The sequence below is a fragment of the Cibotium barometz genome, chromosome 15 (assembly GCF_041138505.1).
Source record: "Cibotium barometz isolate CiBa-2024 chromosome 15, ASM4113850v1, whole genome shotgun sequence".
Classification (NCBI taxonomy): domain Eukaryota; kingdom Viridiplantae; phylum Streptophyta; class Polypodiopsida; order Cyatheales; family Cibotiaceae; genus Cibotium; species Cibotium barometz.
Window position 1 is genome coordinate 22,859,045 of NC_141060.1, and position 12,246 is coordinate 22,871,290.

A 12,246-nucleotide genomic window follows, 5' to 3' on the forward strand; every position below is an offset into this window, starting at 1 on the left:
ATGGGCTATATGCTATGTAGAGTGAGCGATGGCTCCCGTTTGTGTCACTGGAGGTTCCGGATTCATAGCTTCTTGGCTAATCAAGCTCTTGCTTGAGAAAGGCTACACTGTCCGAGCAACATTTCGCGAACCAGGTTTGTCTCCGGTTCATTTACCTTGCATCAGTTGGTGTTTTAATACTTAATTTATAATCTTTACCATGTTATAAACGACCACAAGTGCCAAAACTCATCATCATTGTCAATATTCTAACCATCCATTTCTAAGTCATTTTCTTTTTTAAGAATTGACAAGGTCATAGATATCAATGTGAATCATGTTGTGAATTTGACTATATAACTTGATGACACCTTTTGCAGAGAACCTTGAGAAAACAGTGCACTTAATGAACCTGCCACAAGCAAATGAGAGGCTTGAACTTGTCAAAGCAGACTTGTTGGATGAAGGCTCTTTTGATGCTGCTGTAGATGGTTGTGAGGGAGTTTTTCATACTGCATCACCTGTAGTATTGATCTCCGACAATCCAGAGGTGGTGTAATATGTCTTCTAATATGTGAAAACGTATCCATTTTACTAGGCACAATGGTGTTCATACCTTGAATCTCACATTTAACCATGCTTGAGTTTTCCTTAGCTGAAACTGAGAGTTAACAAAGGAGACGGTACATATAACCAATTTTGCATGGAAATCCTTATGCTTCTTTAACAGCAAAACTATAAGCTGTGCATATGGATTTTGATGCACATCAAAGCCTTGCTGATTGGTTGTTTGGATAGCTGTTACTTGGAGATTCTCACATATACACCTGTCCAGCCACTGCCCACGGCTTGCCCAACCTTTCCAGCACTGTCCTTTGCTGTCCAAAGGGGCTGCTTTTGTAATGGGGCTGTGTTTTGAGAGATCTGAATTATCTACATAATGAATTACACAATGCAAAACGAATGCTTGCCATGCTTATCGAAATAGCATGATCAACAATACAAACTACTCAATTGCCGTACTCAACTACAACAACCATAATGCCTAACAAAACCACCTGAGAGCAATAACCATTGAGGAGGCACAGCCACAGTCTCAGGAGCAGAGTACTTTGCTTGGGGGGAAAGGATACTAGCACTTAGGGGACATGACCCTTGTTCTATTCTTTACAGGATCACTTTATGCTCGTTGTCTGGTGCATGCCTATTTTTGGCTACTTTTCTCATATCTCGTACATGGTCTGCAGGTTCTGCGATCTTCTCTTGTACGTGTTCTCACAACCTGACATGCAAACACTATACTTGTTAACGGATTTTCTTCTGGGCCAGCATGGGCGCGGGAGAGCAATGACCTGCATAGGTATGCCTATCCTCGAAAAAACTCCCAGCCAACTCGGATGATAGTCTCCATGAAGGTCCCAAAGAGCCACTCATGCGGAATAGCTGCATCAATATGATCAATATGAATGTGAGAGCGCTTAAGATGCTACATGGAAGCAGCTCTCCGATCCTCCGGAAGAATCTTAAAGGGCTTCCAAGCAAGAACTGTGTATGCATATTTCTCCCATCCTGACCATTGCATATAACGAGATTCACCAAGTGGCCGACCGCCAGCCTCATCCCTGATGAGCTCATTCCACATAATAGGTTGTTGGTCAGCCTCATCCAAAGACCTAGGAAGCCTTTGTCGCAAAAAAGATCTCATGCTTCTTCATGCTCTGACAATGGTTGTAATAAGAGGGGAAGATGGTGTCTTGATATCAGCCTCTGTGAACAAAAATCGTGTGCTGGGCATCCAGTTGCTTTCAGCCCGGGGTGTACATCCAGAAATACAAGAAAAAATCCTTCCAAGGCTTAGTGCTTGGTAGGAAACCTCTGACCACAAGTTTGCAGAGCAACGCCCTGCACTAAACATCCGGATCGATAATATTCAAGCCCTCCTCTCGTTTGGGCTGAATAACTGCGAGCCAAGCTACCCTGGCACGAGTGTCTGAGGTGCCATCCAAAATTGACCAGAGAAAATTGTGGATCGATCTCCGCAAGTGACCAATGTACGCACGAGAGAAGCACCAACAAGAGGCAATAAACCAAGCTGAGGCAAGCAATACTTGATTAGCCACCAAAGCTTTGGAGGCTAAATGTAATCTCCTGAAGCTCCAATGGAGGAGCTTCTTCCGAATACTCATGAGTACCGGAGCAAACTGTTGTGCAGGAGAAATATCAATCCCAACTTGGCATCTCAAATATCCAGTAGTGCATCTTGTACTGATGCAAGTAAAACCAAGATCTATACCCCAAGCAACTCTTGGTGAATCACTAACCCAAAAACCAACAGATTTGTTTCAATTAATGAGTGTCCCTGTTGCCAAACAAAACTCCTCTAGTGCTACCTGGAAGGAACATAAGCATATATGTGAAGCCTCCAAGAACATGGCTGTGTCATCAGCTAACTCAGAGTCAACCAATTCCTCTTGACTACGAAGAGGCAACCTCAATCCAGAAATACCTGCAGTGGAGCGGAGAAAGATGCTCATGGCCTCTGCAACTATGATATATAATAATGGGACTAAAAGGGCAACCCTGCCGTACTGAGCGAGAAATTTGAAACCGCTCTCCTCTATCACTGCAAGCAAGCACTTTATTGTGGGCATCACGATACATGCATGAAACTCTCTTGATCCATCTTTGAGAGAAGCCCATATGGCTAAGAGTACCCTGAAGGACGTCCCAATGCATTCTATCATAGGCCTTCTCAAAATCCAAGAGCAGAATGGCTAAGGGCTAATTGCTCGCTTTAGCCCATTCAACGGCCTCCCAAAACGTGAAAATGTTATCAAAGATGCTCCTGCCGTGTAAGAATCCATTCTGAGTATCATGAATAATATCCTGCAAAATTGGCTGCAATTTGATGCTCACTGCCTTAGCAAGAATCTTATATGCAGTCCTAAGTAAGGTGATAGGTCTACACTGGCCAATCAATGTCTTATCCCCACTCTTAGGAATAAGATAAATAAGCCCCTCAGTGAGAGAAGAAGGCATAGAACCTGTGTCCCACAATCGTGAATTGCAACCGTTGCAGACACTCCATGAAGGTTTTATTGAAATCAAAAAAGTTTGGGAGACTCCTGCGCCTCAATTCGGGGTCGATGATGCCCAAGGCCCCTCTGTGGCACGGTTGTATGATCACTCTCTAGGCCACCTTGACCCGGGCAGGCCTCTCGTCGTTGCCAGCCCACAGAGTTGCGGAACAATTGCTAAACCTAACCAATGCAGGCTCGTGAGAAGGCCCAACAAGAAGTAATATACCACATGGTGGCAAGAAGAACCTAGTTCGCCACCACCACTTGGCCGGCTAAGGTAAGCCTCTCTAACTCCAATATAGAAGCTCCTTTCGAATGCTCAGAAGAAGAGGGGCTAAGTGTTGCCTTGGGGAGATATCGATGCCCACTTGGCATCCAAGATAACAGACTGGAGGGCCCCTCGCCTCATCTGGACGAGCCAACCCAAAATCCACACGACTTGTGCGAGTTGATCTGCGCTCTTGATGTGTGATAGAAGATCTCTATCACCTCTTGAGATTTTTGAAAATTCCCCACGTCTCCTGATATGTATGCTGCTGTGTCATCTGCGAACACTGAGTCTAGCAGCTTCTCTTGTTCATGGATGGGGAGACGCAATCCTTGGAGTTGAGTCTCCTGAGCTGATAGAAAACTGCTCATGGCCTCGGCAACAAATAGAAAGAGATAGGGTGCTAGAGAGCAGCCGTGCTGGACCAAGCGAGAAAGGGGAAACCTGTGACCTCTGGCTCCCTGAATGAGAACCTAGCTATGAGAGGCCGAGTAAAGTCCGAAAACACCACGGATCCACTTCTCCAAAAATCCCATCTGGCACATTGTCCTCTCCAGAAAGCCCCAATCAACTCTATCATAGGCTTTCTCAAAATCTATAAGGAGCACAATGAGATCCTACTGGTGAATCCTGGCCGAAGCTCTCGCCTCCCAGAAAGTAAAGATGTCCTCCAAAATGCTCCGATCCTAAACAAAACATGTCGGGGACAAAGAGTTAAAGTCTCCGGTTGATGGCCTTGGCCAAAATCTTGTAGGCAGTCCCGAGGAGGGTGATGAGTCTCCACTACCAAATCTCCAATCTGTCACCACCCTCTCTAGCATGGCACCCGTAGTCATAATCTCGTTGAAGGCTGCTCTAAGGCCACCTTCCATGAGATCCTCGTGATGAAGAAAAAAGAAGACTGGAAGTCCGTCTGCTCCCAGGCTTTTTCCCCTAGGGAGTGTTGTCAAGGCCTCCACTAGCTCCTCAACTGTGAAGGGAGTCAATAGGAAAGTCCGGAGAGCGGGGAAAACCACCTCTCTTTTCGTGTGCCGCCTGACCTGCTCTCGTGTATCCACCACCTGTGAAGATATCGGGGCACCCGTGATCCATCCTGGCCTTGCAACCCGTGGATACCATCTCTCCACTTGTGGGGGCCTGCAATCTCAAGGAAATCCACAGTGACTCTATCGCTCACCTGGCTTCAAAAGGAAGCTCTGGCATGGTATCTGTTCTCCACCCTCTGCTCGTCTATGGATATGAGCTCTATACGGGCAGCAGCCAATGGACACCCTCAATCCATGGGCTATCTGAGGAGCTCTCATGAAGTCGCTGAAGAGAAGCAAGGCCTTGGCAAATGCTCTTCTCTTGCTCACGGAATCCAGCTAGTCTGCTTTGAACCGCCCTCGAAGTAAATTGCTAATCTCACCTAGGCGAGCATCGAAGGTGCTTGCGGCAGATCTTGAGAGAAAATCCAGCCCCTTCCATATTTGCTCTATCGTGTTGCATATCTTGAAGTCCTGAATGAGGTTGTCAAGGATACGAGTGCTCAAGTGTCTGTCTTGCCTCCAAGGATCCTCCAGATATAAAATAACCAGAGCGTGATCGTAGAAAGTAGTGCCTGGCTAAATACGGATCATGCCCCCACGACCGCAAGCCCACTCCCGGAGTTGTGTCCAAACCCTAGTAAGTGCTAAGGTTCCTGCCCCCTAAGAGCCAGGATCACCTCCTACCAAGCAGGGTACTCTGAGCGAGAAACTGTAGCCATGCCTCCTCCGAGTCTATCCTCTACTGACTCTATCATGTTAAAGTCCTAACCCATTACTAAAAGTCAGTGCATAGAAGGGTCTCGTGAACCATACACCTAAAGGTGGCTCTACTTGCAACAGCATTTGGAGTATATACATTTAAAAATCCCACACAATCCTCGCCAATCGTGATGGTCACCCACTGAGCCCGACCAGTGTCAATGATACCTGAGCCAACTATTGCTGACAAGAGCTACTCGTTGATAGAAATACAAATTCCCCTCTGCGTCCCGGAGGGGCCAAAACAGGGAGAGGAGAAAGTGTCACTCCTGCTTGGTAAGGACGCCATGTCTCTGAAAGCACTGGGCCCTCCCATACCCTAGATGTTCCATGAGGCAATCCGCATATCTAATCTTTGAGGGAAGCGGAACTATCGGAACTACCCTCCACTTGAAGAGTGTTGGGGTGTGGGTTTCGACGAGTAGTAGTCACACTCAGTCCTAGGATGAAGATGCGTTAGGTGGGCACGGATCTTGCCCTCCATGTGATGCCACTCTGTCCGGGCCAGGGAATAAGCATAAGTTGGGGTACTTGTTGCAATGTAGGTATCTGTAGGAGGGGGGAAGGGATACTACTGAGATATGAAGGAACACAAAGAGCAACACCTCCAAGCTGGAGGACACCACCTTCCTGTCTTGATCTATGTGTCCCGAGCCTCCCAACTCCATCCAAGCCAAGGGCCAAAGATGGATAAGCATGTTGGTGATGCGGAGATCATGCAAATGATGAGAGAAATCGACTGCCTGCCCCTGGATGGCGGCAGACACCGACTTCGTATTCCATTCTTTCCCCGGTGCTACACTCAAGGGTAAGGAGAAGATCATCGCGCCACTCTCTGGTGTGGAGGGCGTGGAGTGATGAAATACCACATAAATCCGAATGGGAGCTAGTGTCTCCTCGAAGATACCATTTCCTTTGACAGGGAGACATCGGAAGAAATTGTAATCCATTGGCTACCCCAGAATCCTAGGGGGGCCATTGGTGACTCTGGCAAGAGAACCCTCATTGGAGAGGTGGCAATGGTCATCTCAACCGGCTCCGAGAAGCGATGAATCAAGCGGCGGACTGAACTCACCGGTTGCCTCTGCCCTGGGTCTGGCTCGGTCGGAGGGTGGTGGGAATGCTCAGGAGAGGCGGAGGGAAGAAGGAGAGTGGGCTCCGAAAGAGACGAGTCGGTGGGACCTGCTAAACGGAGAGCCAGAGACGAAGGGTGGGAAGGAGGGTCGGAGGGTGTGAGAGGCAATATCCACACAACAACAAACGGCGCACAGACAACCGCACATGAGGAGAGGCAACAATCTCTCTCATTTCACTCGATGAAAGGAATATATGTTCAAAGTTCTATATATACCCTAAAAAATTGAAAGCCTTCAACACTATGTGGGATAAAAACTACTACATGTAACTTGAAGCGTGGCAATTTTCAAGGATTCCTCTCCTAAAAAAAAACAAAAAAGAAACACAACACATACATTGTGATTTTACACACAAAAAGAGGTCTTGATAAAAAATTGTACAATTATATTGATTGATTTTTTATCTTGAACATCGAGAGAACACACACACCCAAGAACGGCATCAACAATAACAAGAAGACAACATACAAGTCCTGGCAACAAAGACAAAAGAGATCTGCTCTTCTCTCACTATATTTTTGAATACTTTGCTCAAATACATTAAGTGGTGAACGTTTATATTTTCTAATAAAAAAATAATAACACATTTAACTCTTTGGTGAGCCCGATTGTAGAAAAGTTTTAGCATATATTCCCACACATTGTTATCCTGTTATATTAAATTTTTACCAGAATGATTGTGTTTTAGTGTTGTGTGTTACATGAAATGCATCATATATTTGCAAAGCATTGCATCCAAGTGTTGGTGAAGGGAGAGAAGAGAAGAATTGATTCACAAGGATTGCATTGCACATTCTTGCCAGTGGATTTTGTCGCACACCAGCCATTTTAATATTCATGCATTTCGCGGCTTTGCCTTGGACTTTGAGGATATAGGGTGCATACATCTTTAGCATCTTTACTAGGTATTTCCTGGGTGAGCTTGACTCCAGAGCTTGTGTGAAAAATATTTCTTGACAGTGGCACGTCCGGTGGGACACTAATGTGCTAAGGTAAAAGATTCTATTTTCTCTAAAATGGAGCTTATAATATCAAAATATGGTTTTTGCTTTAGCCTGCTAGATTTTGCTTTGACACTATGGGATAATTGCATACTTTTTAGCCCTAAACAAAAGAGACATGATGTTAGAACTCCTAGTGAGAAAGGTGATGAGGATTTTGAAGAAATCTAGGAGGAATTTTTGAGTAATCTCAAAGAAGATGTGCATATAGAGAATCGGTTGGGTCGAGAGATTAGTAAGGAAAAGAAGGATTGTGCAAGGGATGTTAGTGCTCATACGAAAATCCCTAGACCTAGAGAAGTAGAGATCAAACCCTACAATGGAGTTGGGGAGGATGAGGTGGACAGACATGTGAACCAATTTATTTTACAATGCATTGTTGCCGACTATATGCAGCCAGATGAGTTAAAGGCATGATTTTCTTTTACCTTGAGTGGGGGAGCGTTAGAGTGGTTTTATTCCATGGGAAAACACCACCATGTGCAAACAAGAGCCACAACCTGGCCAACGCGAAGAACCAACCATAGCAGCAGGTAACAACAGCCTAGCCATAGCGGCAAGAGCAGCCAGCACCAAGGGCAACAAGAACACAACCGTCAAAGGGGACCGACAACGAGACACAAACGGCGCAAATCAGCCCACAGCCATGTGGAGAGGAAAGCTCTCTCTCTCTCTCCAGCCATGCGCAGATAGCATCCTGGTTTGAGCTCCACGGATTCAGCTTAGACAGACTTCCACCTTGCCAGTACTCTCTAGAGGCACCCTCTCTCACCTTGACACATTCTGAGATTAGTAGAGTCATCAGACAGGACCTCATTCAGTTGGACACTAGGAGGACATGGCTAGAGCCCTCACAGGAGTTAGGGACGAAGATGGCTTTCTATAGAGACCATCTTCTCCGCACCACTGAGGATGGCTTTATACTTAGACCGAGCTACATGGATACCCATTTGTCTCATGGATTGAGGTGCACCATTGGGCAGATCCGCACCTCTTCACATCAGTTAGAGATAGAGACAGGCAGATTTAGAGGCATACCTCTAGGGGACAGGATATGTCAGGTTTGTTGCATAGAGCCAGAGACGGAGGAGCACTACATCTGTCGCTGCACAGCATATTATGAGATTCGAGGGCGCTACCATTGCGTTTTCAGAGAGGGATTTGGACCACTGGCTAGAGTCATGGACTATTGTGATCAGCGATGCTTGGGTTTTTATCTCCTGGAGATCCGCAAGCTCAGAGAGTCCATTATGAGGAGCAGATGCCCAACTGGCAGGGAGTCCACACACAGACAGATTACTGACTTCTTTAGAGGGACTACCCGGGAGGACACACAGCCGACAGCCCAACAATGGGCACCCCGTGGGACTCTAGTTGAGAGAGCTATCCAGTTGGGCAGATCCAAACGCCCGAGGGTTCGCGGATCCTTACATCAGAGACGGTGCCTACACCGGAGGATTCAGAGCATCATTGCGAGGCATCAAGCTCGTCCGACCAGGCATCTCACTATGGCAGATATCCAGGCCATCCGGCAGAGACCCATGCTAGAGCTCCTAGGATGATTACCACTCCAGCCATATACTGTTGTACTCACTGTCACTTTTGTACTCCCCCATATTCATGTATTCATGTAGCCATGTACTCATGTACCCCATTTTGACTAGTAGCATTAGCTTCCCACTCTCCCTAGTTGCTGCTTCCGGATGCTTCCTACTGATGTATTGTAGGGCTAGATACTTACTTTAAGTCCTTTCTTTTCTTTTCCAGATACTGTATCAGATGTCACACGGTTGTAACTTTGGTCTCATAGGTCACTTTGGCCTTCTGAAGACGTTAATTAATAACATTTCTCTCTCAGCTAAGCAAGATGCAGGAGGAAATGGTCCAAATGTTGGATGCAAAAACCATCCACCACACCTCACTAATCACGGAGCTGGGGGCCCAAGTCGCCACCCTTAGAGTGGAAAACGAGACCTTGAGGGCATGTACTCAATTCGAAGAAGGAGAGATTCAACTATCCCTCAATGATGAGCTGAATACACTTAGAGAGCAAATGAAGACCCTCCAGGAACAAGAGGAGAAGAAGGCAAACGAGGCAACCACATGGGCCAAGGTGATTAAGAAGACACAGAAACAAGTGGAAGAAGCGGGCAGCTGGATTGAGGTTGCCAAGAAGCAACGGAACCCACCATCATCCCCAAACATCATCAACGACACACTCGAAGAGGAGAAAAGAAGGAAGATTAGGGCATTGAATGAGAGAGCCTCGCCGAAAGAGGAAGCCATAGCACTATGCAGAAAGCTAGAAATCGCTGATACCCCCTTCCTTGAGGCATGGAGGGTGAACAAAGACACCACCAAGGAACGCGCACTCATCCTCAAGTTTGTGGGGTTGGAGGCGAGGCAAGCATTCCTTACCAAAAGGTGGGCACTAAAAGGAGAAAAGACTTACCTCGAAGATGATCTCACACTAGCACAGGTGGCACACAGGAGGGAGTGCATGCCATGCATCTTGGATGCACGGAAGGCAGGGAAATGGGCAGTGTACAGTGATGGGAGGGTGAACATCACCCAGCGACGTGCGCAATGACGATGCGAGACCTATGAGACCAAGCTAGAGATTGAGGTTTGGAACTGCAATGGCGCCTTGAGGACAGATGCAGGTCTATTCGAGGAGACATTTAGAGGGAGAGACTTGGTCTTATACACAGAGACTCGTCAGTGCCATGGGAGTCGGCTTCCAAAGGTGAGAGGATACAAATGGGAGTCTGTTCACCGCCCACACCCACGCACAGTCGGGGGTACCCGGGGGTCGGGAGGGGTGGCTTTACTATATAGGGAGGAGCTTCAACATGTGATAGAGGTGGTCGGACGGGATGAGGCCGCACGGTTTTTGTGGGTGAGGATCCAGACAGAGAGGGCCCGAGACATCTACCTTGCAGTGTGCTACTTTGCACCCTCCAATTCTAAATATGCCACCCATGGAGAGTCCCCGTACCTGCCCCTTTATGGTGACATTATGAAGTTTTCCAGTCTAGGGGACATCCTCCTGGCTGGAGACTTCAATGCCCGCACCGCAGGTGCACAGGTACCCTTCTTTGAGACAGATGATCCCATGTACCAGGAGATTGACACGGTGGGTACGGATCTTTTTTTTCTTTTTCAGAAAGGAGACTTTTATTAAGTATCAAATAATTTTACAAAATGGAGATTTCACACCAAGTAAGGTGGAGATCTCAACCAATCAGGAGTCCTGTGCTGCCAATAGGGTCCCGAATGAGAGGACGTGAAAAAGATACCAATGTCCCACTCTCTCATAAACTGGCCGCGCTTCCTCTCCACAACCCTCGAAGATCCCTGGATTCTGGCCCAGGTAGCCATGATGGTGTGAATAATATCACTACAAATCTTGCAACGACACTGAGAAACAAGAACGGGAGTACCCTCAATGGCCTCGGTGCATCTAGCCTTCCAGATATTCCAGGCTGAGATGCTAGCAATAATCTCCCAAGAGCTGTCTAACCTCTGTGCCGGAGGGACAAAGTGTGAAAGTGGCAAATCCTGAAGACAACATTGCTGAGCAACTCCTTGCCTAACCATAATGGCCAAGCTCCTGTCAATCCCCTCGAATCTCAGCTGAGGCCCAGACTGTGTCAACCAAATGATAGAACAAAAAGAAATGATAGCATCCCTCTTAATCCTACCAAAGAGGTGTGCAATCGTAGACCAAACCCTCTGTGCTTCCTTGCATTCCCATAAACAATGGTAAACTGACTCCGAAACTCCTGCACATTTAGGGCAAGCTGGGCAAGCACCACTAACAGACCTCCACTGATTGGTGGCTAGACCACCATGAAGAGAACCCCAGATAAAGGAGGAAATTTGTGGCTTCCTATAAGAATGCCACAATCTCCACCAAAAAACCCTCTGAATGTCAGTCGAAATGCCGTAAGATTCCCAATGGGGTCTAAGAGTAGGGACACTCTAAATGTGTCCCAAGATAAGTTGTCTGGCATTCGCACCGTATAACTGAAAAAAGCCATGCTTTTCAAAGGGTTACAAGCATCCTTCCACTCCCACTCACCGGGGTCCCAATGCAAATGTCTGATAGGGCAGCCACCATACAACCAAAGGCTAACACTCTCTGTGATCATCCCTGGGGGGGTCAACTCTAAGCTGCCAACAACTCTGACTGGACGAATCTGGGGGCCCTCAATAAGGTCTTGCACGTCACATCTCTCCTGCTGCCATCCATCTTGTACAGAAAAAAAGACCGGTACATCATCCTCCCTAGGCAAGGGGAGACCCATAACCTGAAGAGGAACACCTGTCCCAGAAAAAACCCCAAACCAAGAATGATGACGGCCTTCTAAGAAATATCCAGTAATCGAGTGGTTGGGAATGGCTGCATCAATCTGTGCAATCCTTCGGCTAGAGCCTCTCAAGTGCTACGTGAAATCCAATCTTTGTACCTCGGTGAGGCTCTGAAACCTTTTCCAAGCCAGCACTAATGCATGGTCGGCTGCAACACCGATGGGGCGAGGAGAGATGGTAAACTCCGGAATGAGTGGGATGAGAGAGAGGGATCCCATTAGATAGTCCACTGTACTAGCTCCATGTCCGAAGGGGTAGGAGGTGAAGGAGTTGGATCTAGGCCATCTAGCCAGGCCATTATAAATGGCTAGCCTATGAGCCCCGCCGAGGGCTAAGAGATACTCTCCATATTCTGTGCGGGCTGATGTATCCTGTGATGTCCGCTCCAGATGTGTACCCACTTATAAATGGCTAGCCTATGAGCCCCGCCGAGGGCTAAGAGATACTCTCCATATTCTGTGCAGGCTGATGTATCCTGTGATGTCCTTTCCAGATCCGTCTTAAGCAGTAAAAGCAAACTTCATCACTAGAGTAGGAGGAAGCTCGACTTGGCCTCTAAAGCTTTGGTGGTTAACCAAGTTTTGCTAGCCACGACTTGGTTTATCGCTTCGTGCTGGATTT

General features: G+C 47.2%; 1 protein-coding gene across 4 annotated transcripts in view; it reads left to right on the forward strand.

Moving 5' to 3' along the window:
* Positions 1-12,246, forward strand: part of LOC147631077 (phenylacetaldehyde reductase-like) — a 56,760-nt gene that overhangs the window by 11,037 nt on the left and 33,477 nt on the right. For all 4 annotated transcript variants that reach the window (XM_086809404.1, XM_086809406.1, XM_086809403.1 and 1 more), the window contains exons 2-3: positions 21-134; positions 360-529. In XM_086809404.1, coding sequence (XP_086665530.1) covers positions 29-134; positions 360-529 — 276 coding nt within the window. In that variant the 5' untranslated portion in view covers positions 21-28. The remainder of the gene's footprint in view (positions 1-20; positions 135-359; positions 530-12,246) is intronic.